General features: G+C 40.1%; 1 protein-coding gene across 4 annotated transcripts in view; it reads right to left on the bottom strand.

Annotated features, from left to right (window-relative positions):
- fndc5a (fibronectin type III domain containing 5a) overlaps window positions 1–23709 on the bottom strand; it is a 44350-nt gene continuing 20641 nt past the window's right edge. Inside the window, exons 2-7 of one of the 4 annotated variants that reach the window (XM_015348645.2) lie at window positions 17956–18071; window positions 16068–16266; window positions 9376–9468; window positions 8510–8643; window positions 6682–6731; window positions 1–5533 (exon numbers count right to left, since the gene is read on the bottom strand). In XM_015348645.2, coding sequence (XP_015204131.1) covers window positions 5455–5533; window positions 6682–6731; window positions 8510–8643; window positions 9376–9468; window positions 16068–16266; window positions 17956–18071 — 671 coding nt within the window. In that variant the 3' untranslated portion in view covers window positions 1–5454. Of the gene's footprint in view, window positions 5534–6681; window positions 6732–8480; window positions 8644–9375; window positions 9469–16067; window positions 16267–17955; window positions 18072–23709 lie in introns of all 4 variants that reach the window. The other 3 variants (XR_001478546.2, XM_015348646.2, XM_015348647.2) reach the window with 3 other exon arrangements.

Genomic DNA, 23709 nt, shown 5'->3' with positions numbered 1-23709 from the left:
ACCTTTATTAGATTTACATTTAATACATCATTAGATCTATGTACAGTTTAATAGAAAGTGTGTAATCTCATTTGTGCATATTAGTACAAGCATGCTAGCCCTCTTAGTAAAGCAGTTGGTATTATACATTACATACATGAATATAAACATGATAGTTTACACAAAGCATTCCTGCACTTTATTCATGCTTCTTTGCAAATCTTCAACTATGGAACAGAGTTAACGTTTGAATTTGACTTTGAACTCAGCCTCACTTGTTTTTACTGCTGAAAAACCTGTCTTCCAAGTTGGACTCAAACTGTTCTCACGGATGTCAGAGGTGAAAGCTGATCTTCAGAGCTTCAGGGTTTCATGACTGTTTTAATATAGAAGGTGAAACACTTTGACCTGTCTAAAACTGAACCGCCATTCCAGTTCTGATAGAAAGCGGGAAAAAAAAGTGACCTCTTTATTGCAAACCTTTTTCTTTGTCTTATACTTTAAAGTGATCAAGTTCATTAAGACTTAAATGCGTCCTAGATTTGTGTTACTCTTTAGTTTAAAGGGCTGGCAGTGATACGTTTAAATGTTATAAAGACGTTTACAACATGTTCATGCATGAGAATCTTCTGTATTGCCTGCTAATAATGTAATCAGTCAGTTGAAAATGTCACTTACCTCAAGTTAAATATAATTATCTTCTGTCTTATTGCATGCTGCGAAGAATGAAGTGACAATTTGTAATTCCTAATCTAAAGTTTTACCAGATACAATTGTACAATGCATGTTTTCTTGTGATTTTGGACTGTACCATCGGTCATAAAATATTGAATATAATCTCCACATATATGAACACATTGAAATGTATTACTAATACTGTTCCTTATGCCTTAATTTGCTTTAATATTTATCTCTCAAAAACTAAAAGGGAATTTTAATGACATTCAGATTATATGAAAAAGGATGCATTATTTAAAGTGTTCAGGAGCAATAAGACTTTATTAATGTATAATGGAACTAATGGGTCAGTGAAAATTTGTAAAAGTTATTAAAATAATCCAAATAAAAAAGCTTGTTGGTGACTTCTTGACATTGCATTATTTCACAGATTGCAGCCTGTTGAAATTGTTAAGGAGGTCGAAGATCGAAGTGTGTGGTCTGTTTTACAGAGGCTTGAAGTCATCCTTAAGTGTTCCCATTCTGTTCAGGCAGTTCATTTTCACAGGAGGTTTAATGAACAGACAAAAGAGCAATGCTAGTTGGTTTTAGTATAGGTCAAGGAGGATTGTAGATCGGGTTTGAAGCAACAGTTCACGTTCAAAAAATAAATATGTATTGATATGCAAAGAAAACAATGCTGAATAAGAGGTACTAATTTATACTGTACACAATCCTGTCTGATAATAACTTGTTAGTTCTACTAAAGCTACCAATTAAAGAAAAATACCATATCTTGATAATCTTAATCTTTTTGTTTAAGCAAAAAGTATTGAAACAGAGAATTATAAAGCCACTTATTTTGTTTTTTTTATGCAGTTTGTGAGTCTATAGAGAGCTGGTCCCTTTCCAAGTATTAGACACAGCACCATGAAAAATGATGGAGCAGTAACAGTCCGGAAGGACTTTAATTACGTGCATAAAGTACTAATTCTTATTGAGGTGTGAGCTGTGAAGCAGTCTCCTCATAAATCTTCTCCTTTTGGTTTTACTAGAGGTCTATCGCTGGGAAAAACAGTCAGTGAAGCTCTTTATTTTTTTTATCATGACTAATACTGTTTAGGACTGGTGGCAGTGAGGATTTTAAACTACAGCAGGAGAACAAAAGTGTGAAGGGTATCTTAGAAGGGGAAGCTCCACACAGATTGTTCCTGATAGCCTAAGGCTGTGTTGGGCTGTGGTAAGAGCTGGTCCGGTCGACACATCTTTTGAACTCCCTACGTTCATTTCCGATTGTCCAGTCAGAGCCCTGTGACCCCACTCCAAACCCTTCGCCCAGACCTTTCCCTTTACCCTCCTTGTGCTGCTCCTCGCCCTACCCCCATAACCCCCTCCTCTCCAGCTACAGACCCACTCCCTCTTGAGCACCTCCTACAGGAGCTTTGAGGTAACGCACTACGGCAGCCCACATCGTAAACAGATCTTTGTTCAGGGCTAGAAATTAAGCCGGTAAAGTAGCAGCACAGCTCTTTCAAATTGTTATAACTGACACCAGAAGGGAGTTGGGCATTAATCAAAAGAGGTTCATTCAGTCTCCTTCTTTTTGTGATCGGCGTCGGCGAGATCCGGCTAGAAAATTCAGTTCTGGTTTATTAATGTTGTTGTGAGTGGCAAAGCAGAAAAACTTTGCTGCAGTAGTTCAACTCCCCACCTCCCCCCCCAGTTCTTACTTCTGTTAGCTGCTAGCAGAGAATATTAATGTCGCCAATTTTTCATGTCACGGTGTGCCATTTTCCCTGTGGCCAAGGTTAATTATCAGTCATTAAAAGATAAAAAAAAACCTTCTTCACTGCAGAGAAAAAAGTCCCCCAAACTGTTCCAATGAGTTAGAGGCTTATCGGCAGTGCTGCGGAACGCATCAGCTTGCAACAGGACCCATTGTGACCTTGATACAAACTGCAGAAAGGCAGCCATATTAAGCCACCATCTGGAGCTGATGGTGTGGGAATTGTAATTTTCTAATGCAGGCCGTTTGGTTCTTTGATAGCACTCAACAAGAGGCATCTCTACTATTTTTTAAACACTCTGTTGAAAGTTAAGAAATGAGCTGTGATTTGCACTGGGGGAGCTTTCATGTCCATGGTTTGGAAAATACTGGTCCAGTGGCTTGAAATCTTGGGCTTAATGAGCAGTTCTCGTTGTTTTAGGGGGCTTTTCTCTTTTTATTTCAAGACAGCCTGATGAGATTTTAAGAAATGTGGATTCCAGGTCCTGACAAGACTCGGGTGCAGGCTTCATGCCAATTTTGAGGCCAGCAATAAGAAGAATAATTAAAAGGTTGTTTTTCTTAGGCAAATATTTCACCCGTGGAGTGCTGATCTTGAATCAGTCACAGTTTTGAAGTGTGACCCATAGATATCCAAGGGATATGGGGATGCATTTATTCTTTAGCTACAAGTCTGTATTTTGCCTTGAATTGTGCAACTGCTTTATCTTGACGTCAGTTTTAGTTACAGTGTATACATTGGGAAAACACTAAATGACTATGTGACGTCATAGCAGAAAATGGCAATGACTGAAGAGCAGGTAAATCAAACCCAGCTTTTCCTCAAAGTCGTTACATACCTTTAGGAATTCCAGAAATGAATGAGGCCCAGTCTGTAGAAGGTTAAAAAAAACTTCCTGTGGTGTGACTACCTGTGTTCATGCAACTTTAAGCTATTTCATTTGGCCAAGAAACTTGGAGACTTCTTAAATAACGATAATAGCAGCTGTTGCTTCTCCACACCTGCTTCCTCGCAGATTTCGAAGTGTGAGTTGATGTTGGTCACAACCTGTGTCAGGTGAAGATTGTTCTACTACATAAACTAGTTACTGAAACTGTATATTGCCCTCCTGTTTCTTTCAAAGAGGCAACTCTAGCGGACTATCCCGTGCTGCAAAGCAGGTTCCCGATATCCTTTTCGCATGTTGTATCTTCCTTCTGAAATAGTCACCTAACCTTATGCATTCTTGGAAACGGTAATTGAGATGTGGAGGGGAAAGGGGGTTTTGTGAAATGTACAAAGCTGTGGAAAGCTGCCTTTAGTCAGATTTGCAGAGTTACCAGATCGTAGATACGTAGTCTATCGGAATGCCTCCAGATACATTCAGTGTAATGCCTTCTCTATGCTTAAAACAGTCCAAGCACAGTTGTCCTTGGTATTTCACTACAAGGGTAAAGGAATATGTAAAACATTTCATTCCAACAGCAAAACTTGTGGCTCGACGTCTGCTGGCAAACATTTCCAAAGTGTTTTTGCAAAGTTCTTTAACAGAAGCCCTTCTCTCTAGGTAGGACCATTCCATCCCACCTACGGAGTAATTGAAATCTCACCTGTGCTACAACGAAATTTAAAAATCCCCCCCACCTGCCCAAAATGAACGTTTCAGAGGTTTGTGGGGGGATAGATGTGTTGCTGGCACAAGGGCAGACCAAAGGCAATGATATTTAAGGTCGTTTGAAAAAATCGAGGAGTTCTGTCCAGTTAATTGGTACCACGATCAGTCCAGTGGATGACTTGAATGGGTGGGTCTTCCACACTCTGCTTGGAACGAGAAGCCTGGGGCTCCCACTGTTCGGTGCTTACTGCAGGGTTTATTGCTGTCTGCTGAAGACTTGTGCAGCCTTTTTACAATGATGTGAAATGAGATGCCAGATGCAGCTGGAGACCTATTTGAACACGTGTGAGGAAGTCCTTCTGTGTTAATGTTATCCTGGTCAAAATCTTACTTTAGCTAAAGATTTTCTAGGGCATACACTTATTCACGACAGTGTCAAGACTGTTTGAAAAAAAAAGGTTACGTTTTAAAGAGATGCCCGATAAAGAAGGCACCTTTTAAGTTTCAACACTAGATCTGTGAATTAGTGAAAGTAAGATCAAAGTGACTCTTCATATAAAGGTCACTCACTGTCACAGATCTTGAGGCATCTTGGATAATGGTAAGAAAAAATAATATCAGTGTTTAATTGTCAGAGCTTGTATTGTACAATTATGTGCTTATCATTACAATCTCTTATGTACTGAAGATATTTTTTTATTTTTTTATTTTTTGTTTCGGATGCTGAAGAAACTAAAAGATGAGATGTAAATTACATTTTCTCACATGGTCTTGGAAAATGTTTTCGCAATGTAAAAAAATGAAGCAGAAAATTATTTGTTGTAAAGTAGCAAATCAAAAACTGATAGCCATGGTCAATAACGTCTCTTAAAAAATGAGTCATGTGTTGTAAAGGAGGGGGATAAGGGAGGTTTGAGTTAGCACTTTGAGAGCAGATTCTCAAGAGATGTAAAGTCCTTTTTAACTATCCACCAAGCTTCCAAAAATGACTAGAATAAAAAACAGATGGCAGACTGATGTTCAGTTGCTGTCCTTGAACATTGAGTTAAACACATAAGTAAGAGCTCAAAGCTTAATTCTGCATTCCAGCTCAAGAATGTAGAGCTCTGCTTGTTTAATGATAAGAGCAGAAAGCTGAGGGGGTATTTTTAGAGGTGTTGAGCACAGGGTGGTTTATTGTTTGTATTTTGAAGGCTGATAAATCTGTCTTATCTCTTGACTGTTGCTGTGCCTCTGCTATAAGGCAGCCATGGGTAATTAGGCCAGACTCCTCCAGAGAGATGATTGTCCAGCACCTCATGTACAAAGCTGGTGTTGTGTCTTTTGATGTGAGTATCTCTCAGCATCCTCCAGTCTGGCGGTGCGATTTGACTGGGCCCTACTCCCAGCACTGGGCTCTTCCCAGTGATTCGCAGGCCTCTCTCCTTGGTTGCTTCTTTAGAAAGTCTTTTGCATGTAGAAAAGCAAGCAGTCACGCTTCAATGATGTTAACCGATGGCTTGTTGTTCTTAGGGAACTGCAGGGAAAATAAAAGAACAAGATTAGATACTTCAAAGTGGAAGGAAATCAACTTTAAAGATCAATAGTGACTACCTCATTAGCCTCAGGGGTTAGCAAGGCATAGGAAGTTGTACAAATTGTTTTCAATATGTGTTTTGTGATTTAGAGAGAATATTTTCCTGTCAAATGAACTAATTGGTTTATATTGTCTGAAGAGAGCGAAAACACCTTATCTTATTGAAGGAAACAACATCTCTTTCCTGACACTGAATCTAACAAGTGATCATATTTTCTGTCATTTTGAACTACTGTATACTGGAAAAATGTATCTTAATGTAATTTCTGATGCTACGGTTCTCTCACTGAATGCAAAGAAACTTTCTTTTGATCTGTGTCATTGCTGAATGCTTAAAATGTTTAATGTTAACCATACAGTGCTTCTTTATTGGGGAAAAAATGACTAAAAGTTTAATTTCAGTGGATAAACTTAAATTCTGTATATAATTTCCCCCTCAAATTCTGAAGGTTTTATCTCTTTTTAGGACTTAAGCATTTTGTTTATATCATATGCTCCAGATATGCTTTTGTTATAAAAACTCTCCAGGGCCTTTTCATTTTTAGGTTTTGCTTTAAATATGTTGTAAGATCCTGAATAAACCAAAATTTATTAAGTGTTTTGTTTAATTTTGAATGATCGTTAGGCAAGATCATCAACCATGTTTTGGGTATTTTTTTTCTTTAAAATCTAGCAATGTTCTGCATAATGGTGATAAGGAATTGGGATTTCAGGGTGATTAAGACTTTTATTATGTGTATATTCAATGGTTAAATGCATCAAGATAACATTTTTTATTTTTAAAAAATAAAATTCAATGCTAATCTTCAACTTGCTGCCTGTGGATGTAATATTTACTTTTTTAATAACTCATTTATTCATTTCAGTGTTTTTTGTTTTGTTCTGTCCTAAAGCACTGGCTGTTGCTCAGCAGAATGAACGCACTCTCCAAAGCTTTAACAGAATATTGAGTGTCGGGTTCTTACATGGTAGCTATTTATCACACCAGGGACAGACAGTTGGTCTGGTGCACACAGAAAGAAAAGATATTGGGGTGTATGAAATGTAGGAATGGAACATTTTCACAGGAAGGATTTAAAGGCTTTTACCTTTGCCTGATGTGTGTGGTACTGGGATTATGTTTTGATCCTGAAAGTGCCTTCCAAAAGTATTGGAAAAAGAAAGGCAAAACTGTTATATTTGCTGTGCAGTGCAGCAATTTGCTTTTTCCACCATTATATCAATATAAATGCTATGTACAGCACAACAGTATGTCAATTTTACTTCATTTTTGGGTAATTCCTTGCATACTGTAAATATGACCATGTTAGAACAAAAACACACTATGTGTTTAATTGTGGTTTTACATGGCCATACAGTATGCATTGGGAACATTCACTTCAAATACATTTTTATTTACTATTAATTAAAAAGTTCATATTAATTTAATTAATTGAATTTAATATTAAATAAAAAACTAATATTTATTTCCAGCTCCTTGGCTGCATTGCCCTTATGTTTTGGGTGACTGTCCAGCTGAATGGTGAAGCATCTCCCAAGAGGCATAGAAGTGTTTTTGTTCTACAGGAGCGGACAGAATGTATCTGTACTCTTGCAAATTCATGCTGCCGTCGCCAGTATTAGTTATGTCATCCATAAAGAGGAATGTGTCACGTGGCACAGCACAGAAAGAGGTTTAGGGATGTTTGGCGTGAAGAGAGATCTCTGCTTTGTCCAGTTCCATCTCTCTTTCTCAGCGGCTGTCACACGAGATGATTAAGTGGGCACATTCTGTTTGGCATCAGAAGCATTTTGATCGCATTGGAAAACATCAGATTCACAGGTTCACCCACAACCCTGAAGGTCGTATTCCACGCTTCAAGCGCATGCCTCCTCACTGATACACGCATACAAACAGTTGCATGAGATTTGATCTGATTTGATTTTTATTTGTTATTTTGGAGCCTGACACATTGCAAAAGAATCGAGCAATGTCTGGATTAGAAGACTGAACCTCACTGTGGAAGCTGAGGGGTGAGACTCGGCTTATTGTGAAGATTTCTGACTTTTTGGGTCAGTCCATTTTCTTTTAACAGTTTTGCAAATTTGATCGAACAAGGTCAAAACCAAGAAAGGCATAATATTAGCTGTAAAATGGGTTTGACTTTAGGCAGTTCAGTACAAATGCAAGTTTTTTTAGCAACTAGCAAGTTGGTGCCTTTTAATTGAATCTTAAATAAAATTCAGTCTAGTAAGATAGGGGCTTGTTATAATGGACATTTTGCAATGAAAATAGATTTTAACATCTGCAGATCGGGTATCTCAGGCTAATTCCGGCTACAATTTGAAAAACATACATGGAGGTGAAGAACAGGGATTCCCAGTCTTAGTCCTTGAGGTCCACACCCCCACGCCTGCTGGCTTTTCAGTCGAGCCACAGTCAAGCCGAAGTAGGATTCGTTTGAACTGTTCGATTGTTTTCAGCTCTGTTGTTGTTCGGCTCTGGTCTTTCAGCTCTTCATACCTGTAGCCATATCTTTACTTAACACTCGATTCTCTCTGCGAATATGGATGTGCATTGTTGTTTTCATTGTGTTTTTTTGTTCTGTCCATCTGCACTTTGCTGTAAAAACAAATTTAAAGAAAAAAAAAAGACTCTCCCTAAACATGCCATCTTGGCTGCCATCTAACGCTGGTATTTTCGTCAGTAAAATGGTGAAATACGAAGTAGAAAAGGGAACTTTCAAGTTCCTTACAGTCAAGCAGGTTAACTTATATGAAGTAATTAATCTGTGGGTCTCCCTAGGACTAGGATTGGGAACACCTGGTGTAGAAGACTATTTCCTTGTAACACATGTGAGTGAGGCGATGAGAGACGCTGTTCATGGGCTCGAACTGTATGATTCACCTGCCCTGGGCTGGGGGAGCCACTTATACCTTGCTGCGTAACAGACCCCCCGTGGGATGCTCTGGAGTGCTGCACTCAGACGAGTTCTTGGTTTTGTCCTTGTTGTTGTTCGGCTCGTTGTCCTTGATGATGTCATACTGCCGGCAGAACAAGGCTATTACTCCTGTGCCGGGGAATGAACAAACAAGAACCGGTTAGCTTGAACAGTGTATATACCCCGTTAGCCTACTGAAAATCTCCACTCGGCTATAACAGTGTGTTCTTTAAGGGTCAAACCTGTTTCCAGCTGCTGAACTGTATGATTCCTGGGAGCAGTGAATCTCCAACATACTTTGAAATATCTTTTCTTTTTATTTTATTATCTGTTCGTTCATTACTTGGGTTTTACTAAGTGGAGTGCTACATATTTGAACCACAAATATATATATTTATAGTCCGTTAAATCCTACCTTTATTTTTTTACACTGAAATAAAGTTGATGTTTGTTTGATTTTTATCCCTACATCTTGTTTCTTCCTGGGAAACAGTAAGAGGAATTCCATGATGGTACAGCCTTAGTTTGAATGCCAATTAGGTGCAAGAGTACTTAATATCATTGAAGAAATGTCTTTCAAGGGAGATTAGCCTTTTTTATATTCATAAAGGGTTTTTATATTGTTTCTCAAAATGAGACAGCTTCCTACAGCCTTGACTCATTGGCGGCTACTTTATTCTATGTGAAGTGCATTAAGGCTGGTAATTTTCAGTAGCAGCACAAACATGACAGGGACGTGGAAGCAAATCAGGAGAGACGACACGAGAACGCTTAGCGATTGTTTTGTTTGTTTGACTGTTGTGTGGTGGGGTCTGTCGCTGTGTGGAAGAGAGAGGGGAGGAGGCCCACACAGTAACTCACCGGCCCACATGACCAAGACGACCACAATGATGATGAGCTCCCCAGCTCTCAGCTGCGTGCTCTGCTTGCCCACTTCCTTCATTGTCACGTCATCTAGAAGAGACCGGGGAGCAGGCTGTGTTAACCACCAGCCTCTGCACAGCTAGGAGCAGCTCCTTCTCCTCTTTTAACACAGAACCACTGTAACGACTGTTGGTCCAGAGCGAGGAAAGCTGTTGCCAGAAAGATCCGTTCCATGAGGAACAACAGGCAGAGATCAATCGGGGACAAAAGACTGCTGCTTCTTTGTGAACACAGGGGTAGGCGTTATGAACATAAGGTCTACGACTGTACATGGGATTGTTTGACCCATATTGTTTGTAAGGTCGCTGGTAGCTAATCTGAGAATCATCATTTACTTCTTGAAGGATCTCAGGAAATCTACTACTGCAATATGTAGGGGCATATTATTCCAAAGATCCACCATATATCTTCTAATTATTCGCTGTTAAATCCACTCTCGCTTTGAGTGTGGGCCAGTGTCGAGTTGGTGGCCACATACAATATAAGTAGCTAGAGCTCATCCCTGCGAGGCAGTCTACTCAGTTGACCTAATGACTCACAGAATCTCATCTGTAAGAAAGAAGAATTCACACAAATTGCTGACTTTCCAGTATTTTTCTGTGGCGAAGTGCTGTGAACCTTTCCAGCATAGTTTCAAGTGCTGCGCCATCGGGCTACACTGACAGTCTCTGAATGTGGTTCAGTGGTGTATGAAAATCACAGTCCATTGCAACAGAAGTTCATGGTGATCTTATCTAGAGGGTCCCAGCATTGTTAGATTGTTATCTCATTTAATTTGTGGATGTTCTATGTTTTTTTTAACTAAAACTGATTTTGCTCTTTGATATTTGGATTTTTGCAATATACAATGCCTACAAATCAGCAAATCATTGTTTATATAAAGTCTCAAATATTTGCATGCTCATTGTATCATCTATGTTTAAGATACTAAGATTTTATTTTAAATAAAATTTAAATGTAAATGTACACAGCTCATAAAAGATCCTTGACTGCTGTTTTTGTCCAGGAAAACTGGAGTAAGCACGTTGCATGTGACCATTTTAATTAGTACAGTATATTAGGGCTGTGATAGTATAAAGGTTAATGTCTGTATAATTAGCTGACATATTCAAGCTCCTTTTTTTCAAGTAATTTCTGAGAAAGAAGGTCATTTTTGTCAGCCTTTAGATAAAGATGCCTGAAGTATGAGGATCTCTGTAACTATAATTAAAATAATGTGTAGCATTCCTTAAAAGAGAGAGAATAAAGTGACTGAAAAAGGAAGGAAACACATGCAGTTCCCTTTTTATTTGGAAGATCTAGGTTTACACTCAGGAAAAGCCATTCTCTTTTATTTCCTGCAATCAGTTCATCTGTTTTCCTGCATTATTAAAAGGCTGAGGTTAGTTAGTAAAAAAAATTCTGCTGCAGCAGGCTAAACCCTTACTATTTTATGAACATAAACCCCTGGGAAATATGGAAGTTCTAATGTTTTTTTTTTATCCACCACAGTTCTCATTTGTACCCTTAAGTAACATAATACAGTAATTATGACACTTTGCAAGTATGATGTTTCAGTTTCCTGTTTTATCAATGCATGATCTCCTGGTGTTTGGATTTGCTTTCTGACGCAGACACTTCTTGTATGTAGGAAACTTTGTGACAGTTCCGTCCCGAGGAGCCTGAATATTTAATACATCATTAACTTAAAATGGAGATAGCGCTCTTTTGTGTCCTCCAAACCCGAATTAAAGCATCATTTACCTCAGACTAGAAGGTGGACTTACAAGGGATATATGACTGAAATAATGCCTAGAGGTCTTTTAGAAAAATCATAGTGCAGAAGAAAATTGACATGCTTCTTATTAACACTCAATCAGCTGCTTTTTCAGTCCTTTGGGCTTGACATTCTGGATACTGAAATGATGTGTAAGCCATCCTTTAACAGGGATGATTAACCGGGTTGTTTCTATAGTATACAATGCCTTGCAAAAAGCTTTAAAACCATTTTGTAGTTCTTACATTTTGTTGCTTCATAGCTTGTGGTCAAGATAGTTGTTAGGTACACAACCAAGGCAATGCATTCAAAGCAAAAAAAAACACAGAAAGAAATCAGTAAATAGATAATTAATATAAAAAAAGGAAGTTATGATTGCATAAGTACTCAAACCCTTTGCTGTGGCAAACCTAAATTAATTTTGATGCACATAATTACCCTAATGAGCCACACAATTAGTTGAGTGGCCTCTGTCTGTGTGCAATAATGGTTCAGAATAAATACAAATGTCTCTGAAAGGTCCCTCAGTCGGGCAGTGAATTTCAAGCAAAGATTTAACCATGAAGACCAAAGGAACTCTTTGAGACAAGTCTGCAGTTCAAGCATTCAGGCTCAGAGTAAAATGGTGAGCTTAAAAAAGCGTATGTATTTCACAAAATGGGACACCAGGAGAAGGGTCTGAATTATTTTTGTAAGGCACTATATAGAAAACAATTCATAATAAGAAACCTTTAACCAAGCCTCATAATCTATGACAAACCTTTTCATAAATTCATCCCTTTAAACATTTTGGCGTTTTACTAAATGCATTGATTTTGTAAAGAAGGGAATGTTATTATGTTTAGAACCACTTGTTGGGACAGACTATCAATACCCCATGTTGGATAAAAGCAGTTAGAAAGTGGATGGATGTACATAATTGCCAGTTAGATATTTGTGTGATTTTTTTTTTCTTTTGTGGGGAATTGGATTGAGTAGAATTCTCACTGATCAGCTCGAGCCACTTATGTGTGGCCACTGGCTCACACTCAGAGTCAGCATTGTGAGAGTGGATTTAACAGCGAACAGTGAGGAGACTTGTGGTCCTGATTTCTAAGCTGCCTGCTGTTACGCTGCTTTGGTTAAACACTCCTGTGTGCCCTTTGCCTGACTCTAGGCTCTAGTCTAGCCTATGGGCACTGAGGCAACACGAAAACAGCCCAGCAAAGCTTAAAGCGTATTCCTTGAGCAGGGAGCTACTGTCAGAGCAGCTCAACTACAAGACCTTCAGTTGATGCTGGAAACTGATCAAGTGTAAAAAATAAAGAAATTGTCTTGTCCGGGTTTTGTAGCCTCCTCCTGACCCCAGACCACCAGCACCACTGCGCCCCCCAGAGGTCTCTGGAGTCCCCCTGTTTTCTGTTATTCTTTTTCATCTCGTTCAGAAATTAGTCTTTCTTTATCTGATACTGTGGAGGGAAGAAACTGAAGAGGCTGGTGTCGTGCAGGCATATTTCCCATGAATCCCTGCCGATTTCACAGCAATCTCATCCTGCTGCTTTTTTCCCTTCTTATCTAGAGCCCACTAATACATTTTAACGATCTCGGGGCCAGATCTTTCATTAGCAGTCACACCTCAGGCCCTGCGGGGTGAAGGAATCCTATTCCTGTCACACCCGGTGAGGAATTAAATACAGAGCAGATTCATGGAGGCTTTGACAAATAGACTTTCCCTAAAAGCTAATCTTTTCTAATCTTTTCTCCATTCCTGCGAGAGTTCCAAGAGGAAACCGAACCAAAGAGATTCATTAAACTAATGCAATTAAATTCCTTAAAAAAGTTGAAAAACTGTGACCTCATGAAGAGGTACAGCAACATGTTTATTTAGTCCATGGCAACTCTCAAGCTCAGACTCTGCTGTCTTGTAATAATTACTGTTTAAGACAAAATAAACTTCGTACAGCTTCTTACATCCCTTTTCTGACATTACACAGAAACAGTGCCAGTCCAGCAGTAATGCATTGACAACTGAAAAAGGCATAAACAATACATATTCAATATTGTCCCTCGTGATAATAAGCTTATATAATTGTTGCTGTTGCAGTTTAATTTGTGAGCAACATTTACGGGCTCCTGATAATTAAATAATTTGTCTAATGAATACCTAGTCCTCAGACCTGCAAGTGTGTCTCATGGTTATGCATTTATTTTTCATTGGTATATTTTACACGTTATTCACGATTCATTACATAGGCTGGTGGAACACACAGAGGACGACTGGAGGTTCTGATTTTAGTTATGATTAAGTCAAACTGATGGCCAATGAGCTGAACTGGGTTGGAGTGACGGGGCAAGACTGTTTGGGTGTCAGAGGCAGAGATCCAAGGATTTTGTCCCGATCTTTTTGAAAGATCTGCCTCAAGATTGGAACGTTGTAATTTGCTCCTGACATGCATGGCTGTTCATGTTAAGAGGTGCTCCTGGGGATTCTGAGAGGCTCAGACTGGAGCAAGAAGAAGTTCTTGCTCAGAATACGGCCAGAGTTGGGTGGCTAGGTCATGTCACTAGCCAAATGTGACTGGGATTTCAAGGTTGGTGCACCATTCCGTACCTCCCGTGCTCTCAGCTTTCAGAAAAACAGCAGTTTCTGTGACTTATCAAGAATCTGCAGACTGCTGCCATGTCAGCGAGGCATCCTGCTCCTCCAATCAAAGCTGACTCTCCAGAACACAGACGGCCGCATGTAAAAGGGTTCGTGGCTCCAGCAGGTGGTTGTGGGAAGAACATATCTGTCTGTTCTAACTTTCTTGTCGCCTTGCCATTCCTGGCAGGACTAAGTGCCATTACTCTCATAATCCTGTGCTCAAGACCACCAGATGTTCCACTAATTGGGCAACTAATTGAACTTATTTGTCATTTTACCATCTATAACAGGTTAAGGTTTGTATTTTGTAAAAATTGAGAATTGTTAATAGTTAAATCGTTAAACCACATTGCGAGCACTGGGACCACAAAGGCTGTCACCTCACATAGGTGTACAGAATGTGTATACGTTCTCTTCATCCATCTTTTGATCCTCCACTTGCTCAAGTTCATTGAATTACTTTGGATTACATATTGCAAGGGGACCAATTATTAAGCTTTTTTTTTTTGTACTGTAGGCTCACGGGAAGATGTTGCACATGCCTTCTGATGAAAGTCAAACTGAAATTGAGATGCTGAACATCCCTCTTTAACTGCGTCTTTTGAAAGTGCTTGATGAATTCTTTGTAGTATCTCCCTGTACTTGAAATATGAAAAGGTGGCATGAACAAGCAAAGGGAGCTGTTTGGCACACGGACTGCTGTGCTCTGCCAATGAGGGTGCTTGTGAACAGCTCTCTCCTGGAGTACTGATCAGCCTGTCTGCCTGAGGGTACTGGGAGCTGAGCTACCAAAGGGGTTCTTGGTTTGTACCCTGGCAGCTGAGGAGGGACATTCATCATCTAGACAAGGCAAAAACAGTTGTTGACACACGACAAATGATTTATCAAGCCGGGGCAGGTGAAAGTAAGAACAAATCATATACTGCACATGGGAAGAAGCTCAGTGCAATTCGGTCAGGACATTTCATTGAATGCAAAATGTATATGGTTTTTCAAGGCATTGTGGCTAGGAAGAGTGCTCTTTTAGCTTCAGAATTCTCCCCTTTTTGCCTACCGTCCAGAGCATAATGCTAGTTAATTTACTAATATGGCAATCTCACAACTCAATCAATAAACTATGGGGATTATGTTTTTAAATGCAGGTTTTTATTTTCCAGACCCCAGAAGAAAGCTGACATCAAGTACTGGAACTGTAATTTGTGATGGTTGGGTGTAACAGTGATTAGAAAATCTGAATTTAAGATACACCGATTCTAATTTATGTCATAAGCAGCAAAACCTTGACATAATTCTTTCAAATGAGGCTAGAGTGTTTCCCAGCTGTTGTGTATTAAAAATAAAAGGGCTCTACAGACATCATTTGGAGCGAAAATGCACTGCTTCTAGGAGGCCATCAGACTGGGCACCTTTCAGGAATGATACAGTAGTTGTTCACAAAGTGCTGAACACACTGCTCGCTAGCTTTCTACAAGGCACAGGGAATTAGACATTTTAAATGCTAATGCCATTTTGGAAACTTGTTGTGACTGTTTCCTCATAGACTTTCTAATGCTGACTGGGTGCTGTGTTTGGTGATTGATCTTCGTGTAGGGAGCATTTGCATGGCATCTAGCATCCTTCTGTTGTCCGTTTTGGGAAATCTGATTTTGAAACAGCCACATCTTAAAATAGTGTAATAGTTATGGAAGCAATGGAGAAACCTTGTGTTTTTTACTGACTGTAACTTCAGTGCGGATTGATTGTGCAGGTTCTAGGATAACTGGAATGGAGAAAAACTGCCTGCTAATCATCGGAACCATTAAACAAGAGCCTTGACACCTAGGAAGTCATTACCTTTGACTTAGACAATACAAAAATGTCCAGTGTAATCAACTTTACTGTATATTCAGCTTTAAAGAAGGTGAGCAATCTTCCCAAGCATTAAAATTTCTTCTCACCTTCAAAATGTGCATGTAAAAGTAGAACAGAAGCAAGGTTACTAATAATTTGTAACTAATAAGGTTGTTTGGATCACCTTGCTTGTTTGGTTGATCTTGGTCAGTGAACCTTGTCAAATTTCTTGTGACTTAGCGTCCTTTGTGTCTCCCTTACAAGCACTTTGCTTTCTACAAAGGAATTTCGTAACTCAATTGAACGGTTTAGCTTGGGTTTCTGCTGTTTGAGGAGACCCAGGCACATGGTGCTTGCCTGATATCTAAAAACACACTCCTTGGCATTCTAGGAACAAAGAAAAAAAACCACCTCCATTACCTTTGCTCTTGGAGGCCAGTTTTTCTGCTTCTTTTGGCGTTCTGAAGAGGACGGGGTCACTGGCTGGGCTGGGTCCACTCACGCTGATGGACTGGACGTGCACAATATATTCCGTGTCCTCTTCTAGGTCCCAGAGAGCACAGGAGTGGGTGGTGGTGTTCACCTCCTGAATGAACCTCAGCATTCGCACATCCTTCTTCTGTAGACACACGGGCAACAGTGGTGTTAGCTGTGGGATTTGGGCCTAATTTTGTGTTTAAGTTGGATACTCAGTGTAAAGTTCAGTCTGTGGTTCCCCCTCGTTCCAATTAGCATTGGATGCTTTTGAGGTTTACAGATTTGTGGTTTGTAGGGCTACAATGCTAGGTGTAACGTTAGAAAAGCAATCTTTCTCACATGTGAAATTCTCTACATCTTGATGGCCCAACCTCTGTTGCTGTCTAAAGTCTTCCTATTATTCTGTTGTTCTCACATGCTTATTATTTCCATCACTATTGATTTTTTTTTTGTGTGGAAATTATGCTCTTGTTAATTAGGCTTAACAAGAGATCACATTTGGTCACAGTTCTATTAATAATGGAAACTTTTTGTGTATCACTGTAAATAAATCAATTTATGAACACCACTTAAATGTGTGGAGATACATCATCTAGTGTGAGTGCAAGTTCTGACTAGGGCCCAGGGTGAAGTCCATGCATTACAGTGAAGTAAGCAGAAGAAGCAGAAGCACTCAAGCTTCTCCCAGTGGTTCCATTGTAATTATGGACTTTTTACTTGATAAATTCTTTCTTGTCACCTAGTGAAACTAGTATGACACTTGAATAGCCTCATTTCACTTATGGAATTCTTGTGGGCCTTGGTATTGCTAATTACACTATTTTCAAGGGTAAATAAAGGGTGATGCTTAAGAGGGACACACAGTTACAAACATCATCTATTTGTGCTATAGGGAAGCGAAGAGACCTTTATCATCATTTATTAACTGCAAGTGTTAATGTCTAAACCTGCCATTTGTTAAGCACTCGAAGATTGAAAAAGGCAGAGCTCAGCACAGCTGTAGCTTTGATTGACTTGGATTAAGTTCTTTAGAAGCATTATTCAAGCAATCCTTGAGAGACATGAAACCCTGCAGCGTGTGCTAGTTTTTGTTTTGGCTCGCTGTATCTTATAACACCGGCTCCTGAGTCACCTAATTGTGACAGAAACTCTGCAACACCTTGGAGTGCTGCACAGCTGGTTTCTAAAGATGAGAGAGTACTGTAGCTGTATCATCGCTAATTGACACGTCTGGCTGTATGGCTAACTGAAGAAAACAAACATATCAGTTTTCCTAACAGTTTTTAAGTGTTGGCCAATTAGAGGCAATACTTTTGGATGTGTGGACCAGGGATTTAGATAAAGGACAGTTTTCTCATGGATTACACATCTCCCCTGGCTCCACCACTTATGAAATTTGTACTATGGTGTTCCATTGTAAAAGCAGAGTCAGGTTTAGTAAAGCACAGTGAAATCCTGGTAATAGAATGGTAAATAATAGGTTATGGTAAAGCTTAAGTAACCAGGTTAAGTAAAAGGTAAAACCATAGAGAACTTAGGGACCCACCCCCTTTTTGGGGGGATTCATGCAAACATTATAGTGTTAACAAAGTGAATTGCTTGTGCATGGATAATGTTCACAAGAAGCCAATCATTTCCTCTAATGATTGCTGTCATGCAAAGTGGCGTTCCAGGAACAAGAGCCCAATTCCCGACTGAGATGTGCGAGATGGCAGCATCTTTTTAGCCCTCAAGCGTCTTCCTTGTCAGTTTTGCATTCCCATCAGAGGCTAATTGGAAACAGCAGGAGTGTTTAGATCACAGGCTTCTGATCCTGGCTGCACGCTCCTACCTGCTGGGAGATGGCGAAGCCGATGACAATGTCTCCCTCTGGAATGTCCCATGTCACCACTGCGGAATTGGCCTTCAGTGCTTTGATTGTGACATTGACGGGGGCCATCAGGCTGTCTGAACCAGCAAGAGAGAGAAACAAGAGAAACAAGCAGAAGGAGGAACAGATCAATGAACTGTTCTCTGTTGTTTTTTCTGAATGATCCACCAGAGGGGATGTTTATATAGAGGCAATAGCTCCAAAAACTCCAGACTTTTGATCTTTCTGCAGTTTATCATTTTATTTTTAAAGATTCTGCTACAAAAAACGAAACTATCAAACAGACTAGATGAACCGAATGGCCTTCTCTCGTTTGTAACCCTTTCTGTGTTCTGGTTTCAAGGTGAACCGAGTGGTTCGGATGTGGTCAAATGTCTGTTGGAAGGATTGCTTCCACGCCTGAAAATGTCTGACCAGAAGTGGATGTACTAATGCAGTGTTATTTTATTTCACCATGTAGATGACACACATGTCATTTAATTTGCTACTGTCTGCTTTAAATTGCACAGGGAAATAACAGCATGACACGTGACCTGTTTTACTTGTGGATGTGTCTGGCTTAAAGTAAAGGAAATTCAAGATAAAATAGTGAATCAACCAGCCAGAGTGTACCTGTAAACAAAGAAACAGAGCCAGTTGCTATATTATTTAAAACACAGCATCTCTAACAATGATAAAAAGAAATGTAATTCTGTTACTTATTCAAACTGCCTTTAATGAGATTTTCTTGCAGTCACCTCAGGTAAGGTCTGCCTGTAAATTGTGCAGATCTTCAGATCATTTCATTGTATTTCAGAACAGAGCTATTGATATTATTTTCACCTGCTCCACACGTCGTTTCCCAGGGAATTATATTAGAGATTTTTTGCACAAACATACTATTGTTATTGTACACTATCTGTCCCTCGATATGTTCCTGTTTAAAAAGACATCCATAGGAAAGTCCTTCACAATAGCCTTGTGTGAAAGATTTCACCTGAAAAGAGCACCAACAGGAATAAAGCAGCCAGGTTTCCTGCGGACCAGCATTCTGCAAATTGAGCAAGGACTGGTTGTACTATCTAGCTCACAACATTTGCCTTCGTCGCCTACTTTCATTGCATGCCATTTTAAAAGCTGCTTTCATGATTAAACATCCTTTCAGGACTACAGTATTTGTGCACATCATAGACTGAGCCTGAACGTGGCAATTTGTTTTCTGTCTGTATCATGGATTTCTCCCCAGAGTCACTCATTGCAGACGGCTTACAGTATCACCTTGTGTGATTTACTCCTTGTGTGAAGTGATCATCCTACAGCTTAGGCCGTAGGCGTCTCTTGTAATAAAAAAGCTTCAGTAAAGAGAGCTTATCTGGACATTCCCATCTGTTTTTGGTCCTCTTTTCTAAATCAAGGAGGCAGGTGCCCTCTCAGAAGAGCGACAGAGAAAGCACGGGTGTGTAAGAAATGTTTCAAAACTAGGTTTTGTGATGCTACTGTAACTGGGAATAGCATTTACAGATCAGGTATATACTGTATTTGGTATTCAAATATATTCTTATATATATTTATCATACATCTCAAATTTCGAGGAGGCTACCTCACCGGAAATACAAGTTTGACGGGAAGTCAGAGATGGGGTTTCAGAGCCTGTATCCAGGGCTGCTCAAGGCCTGATTCCAGCTGTAACTCTGTAATTGTCAAACCATGGGGAAGGGCGGTAGGCTGCAGGCTCCGACACACGGCTGGCGGGTTTCAAGAAGAGATGCACTACAGTGCATACAGAGTGCTTCACGCAGAGGGTGAGACTGACATGGGAAGAGCTGATGACACATGGTCTGCGTGAAAACACGCTGTTTGCTGCATATTCATTTTAAAGACAGCCGTAAACTGTGTGAGTCAGCCCGATATTCCCTTCTAGGGGGCCGCAGGGGTGAGTGGATCAGGTTCCTGCGTTTGGTGTGAAAAGCTCCTAAAGAAATCTCCTTTCTCTCATCAGAGTGTTCCTGTATCTCTTCATCTTACATCTGACCTCTAATTCTTTATTACCCCTTTTCAAGAAGAATCTGCTTATTCTTTTTCTTCTTTGCTTTTAAGGGAAACCATTTGCTCCATCTACTGGATGTCTGCATTCTACCCTGTTTCCCTAGGAGAGAAAACATATTCGTAATGCAGTGTATTGCATTCTGCCGTCAGTATACGTTACAAATTGAACAGAAAAGTTCTTAAGTGTTTTCTTCATCAGAACTCAAGTTGACTACAAAGAACTGTACGTTAAGACCACACTAAAATTCTTCATTTTCCTAAATATGTTGACGTGGGGCTGAGGTTTGAGCTAGAAAAACAGATATCGGCTTCGGGAAAGGATGTAAGGAAAGGTGGAAAACTCTGGAAGGATGAGGTTGTGGGAACACTACCCCACAGCTGCAAGGGCAGAGACAGGAGGGAGTGTTGCGAAACGAGCAGGAGACTGAGCAATAAGCTCGCTGAAGGTTAGGGTTTGATTTCCTCCCGGACTTTCAATTTTAACTGCATGAACTCCACCCGTACTCCAGTGTACACACACTCTGGGCTTGATTGGATTTTGTTTTCATTTCTTCAGATTTTCTAAATGGAATGGTAGCAAATCTGGTGTCACTTAGAAATAGGGGTGAGAGCTCCTGAATTGAGTTTATGTATTAAGCAGAGTGGCATTTCCAGAACTCTCCCATGTAAGAAGTCTTTCTGTAGCACAGAATGCTTTCCATTCTCTGCTTTTAGTACAGCACATAAAGCAAACCTCTCATATTAGCGCTTTAGAAATAACATCATCACACTGAAAGATCAAAACCGCATGCCCTAGTGATCTTAATAAAACAGTAATGCATTATTGATGAGGGACTAGAAACCAGGTCAAAGGGGGGTTATTTTAAAGATTGATAAAGAGCTGGGAATGTCGAGACAGCAGATCCTCGTTTTCTCAAACCCCTGATAAATCAACCACAAGAAACAGAACCGTGGAAATTAAAACAGCAATGGGAAGATATTTTTGGAAAACATGCCGATGTTATGAGGGACAGGAATAACTGAGAGATCTGGCAAAGCGTTTTGCATTCTTTGTAAGTTATGGCCTTGATTAAGTTACCCTCAGGCCCAAATTTAAATTCCCCCAAATCCACAGTGATGTTTACCCTGGAATCAGACTTTCCAGTTGCTATATAAAGTAATACTTCTGTGATTCCAAAGAAGTCTTCTGCTGACATGGTAGAGGATGCAGATTTAAGATGGAGTGTTTTATCAATGTCACAGTGAACAGCAGATGGAATTATACCCTGACTGTATGAAGCCCTGTTGTGCGAGCAAGTTTATTTTTACAGATGATGTTAACGGTCAGGAGAGACGGGGATAAATCTGGGAGGTAATAATGGGAAAGGGGGGGTGGGAAAACCTGGCAGAATACTGCTGTTAGAAAAGCAGAGATGGCTAAAGCTGTTATGTTTTTTAAAATAAGTAGAATCCACTATTTGTTCTGTCGGGTCAGTGTGGATTATATGAAGATGGTTCATTGTGCTCCACTGTTGCTGGTGCTTGCCTTTTCTCCAGGCTTAGGTTTTAAATGCCCTTGAGGGCTGTCCAAGATGAAATTCTTGATCATAGCACAGTAACCACAAGCAACCAAAGAAGGCAAAATGTACACTCTAGACATCACAGACCATGGACAGCAGGGCCAGTTTTCCCAGAAGTCATTTATCCTACCAGCATGTCTTTGAACTGAGGGAGGAAACTGGAGCACCTGGAGGAAACCCACACAAACATGGGGGAGAACATGCAACCCTCTGGAACTGGTTCCAGGGCCCCCAGCTGTGTGAGGCAGCAACGCTAACCTCTGTGCCAGTGTGCCACCCTCTCATAAAGGCAAAAAAAATGAAAATAGGTTTTGGATTTCTAAATGAGATGCGTAATAATCAATCCAATCTGTGAGCATGTCTACAAACTGGATCCACTTCAGTTGACCTGTGATGCTTCATTTATTTCTTTGTGTGCTCACGTGTTTTTTACAGATTCCTAAGAACACAGTGTGAGGGAGATGTGCAAGGTAATGCAGGTCGCTTTCTAATTAATTCTGGATTGAGCTAATTACCACATATTAATGAGATTAAAGTCATGCACCTCTGGGGACGTGTGTCTGAAGAAACAAATGAATGAGCAGAAACGTCTCATACTAATTCATGATGACTATAACCTCCTTAAGGAAAACAAATCTGTCTGACAACAAGCAGTTTATTCATGGCCTCTTGGAGATATATTCATTTCTGCGTTAGTATCGTAAATTTAAACTTACTCTCACAGTTCATCTGCAAAGCTCTGTAAATTCTCCACAGCAACCCTAGTAGGTGCCTTAAAGGACAGTATGTAATGAGGGCCTGTATTTGCATATTGCAAAAAAAGTCATTTTTGCATTACACGCATGAATGGTGCACTGAAGAAAACAATTGTGTTTTGATTGCTTTTCAGATGCATCAAATCTTAATGTAGGACCTGTGATAATGGCTAAGAATCCAATCTTAGCTGTAGTCATGTGCCCCAGGAGTACAACACTCTGTGGAGAAAATCCTAGCTCGCTTCCCACTGGGATTCCTATTTCTAATTGATCTAATTATAACCTGCTGAGAAACATAAGAAGTTTTTTTTGTGCTTGAAAAAACTTCTACTAACTTTCGGTCCTGTCTTTGCACAGGGCTGTGCAGAGTGGCTCTTAGACAAAGAAATACTGCTGAACGGAGGCAGTGAAATATGATTGATGGTTGTGACGGAGCTAATTATAGTATTTGCTGAAAAAATGAAGCCAATCTGTTATGGCATCAACCAAGCAAAACCGAAGCACAGGACAGTGAAAGAAATTGGTTTGAGGAACAAACTGTAACAGACCAGCTCTCTCAGAGCTGTCAGTGTCAGTTTCAGCCACCAGGGGGCGAGTTAAGGGCAATCTAGAAGAAACAGTGCCAGTATGTGCATGGGGTTGTGAGAGAGGAATCTAATGCAGCTTGGGCTGGTGTGTAATGACCACAAGGTTAAGTGTCTAGTCTGAGGATGGTCTCATGGTCAGACCAGTCTTTTGGTTTGGTTGGTTTTAGAATCAACACCGAAGCTGGCATCTGATGTAGCCCATTGCTCACCCTCAGAGTCGGGGTTGGACAAAATGGGTAGACCTAATGGCAATTCCCAGAGGAGAGGGGAATGGTATATAAGATGCTACTGGAGAGCTCACTATCTGAGAAGCCGGTGATCCACTGGGGAAGAAGGTGGGAGCTTTCGGAAAAGTGGAGCAACATCAGCTGCCGGAATGAAAGAACTCAAACAGGGTTAAACAAAAGGGGAACCCAGCTAGGCCGTTAGGGTACTGACTGTATCAGGGAGGGATAAAGTGTTATTAAGTGTAGTAAGTGTTAATATATTCGCTACATTAGGGAATAGGTCCTCCTGTGCCACCCTGCCAGATTAGGTGTACATGCCACAATGGCATATTATTGATTCTGTGTTATATCTCTACTTTCCCTCTCTTTCTGGCACAGCTAGCCTCACGTTCTGCAGGGTCCTGCAGTGCCTTGTAACACATTTGGATCAATATTTATTTTATGTCTATTGTCTAAGAAGACCGCGGCCTGAAACTCCAAAGACTCCAAAGACCCCAGACGTTGAGCGCACAGTACTGTATGCCAAACTAAGTGGCGAAAATTAATCATGATGGGAATGGGC

Source organism: Lepisosteus oculatus, chromosome 11 (genome assembly GCF_040954835.1).
Source record: "Lepisosteus oculatus isolate fLepOcu1 chromosome 11, fLepOcu1.hap2, whole genome shotgun sequence".
NCBI classification, from domain to species: Eukaryota; Metazoa; Chordata; class Actinopteri; order Semionotiformes; family Lepisosteidae; genus Lepisosteus; species Lepisosteus oculatus.
This window is presented reverse-complemented; position numbering and strand designations above follow the sequence as displayed.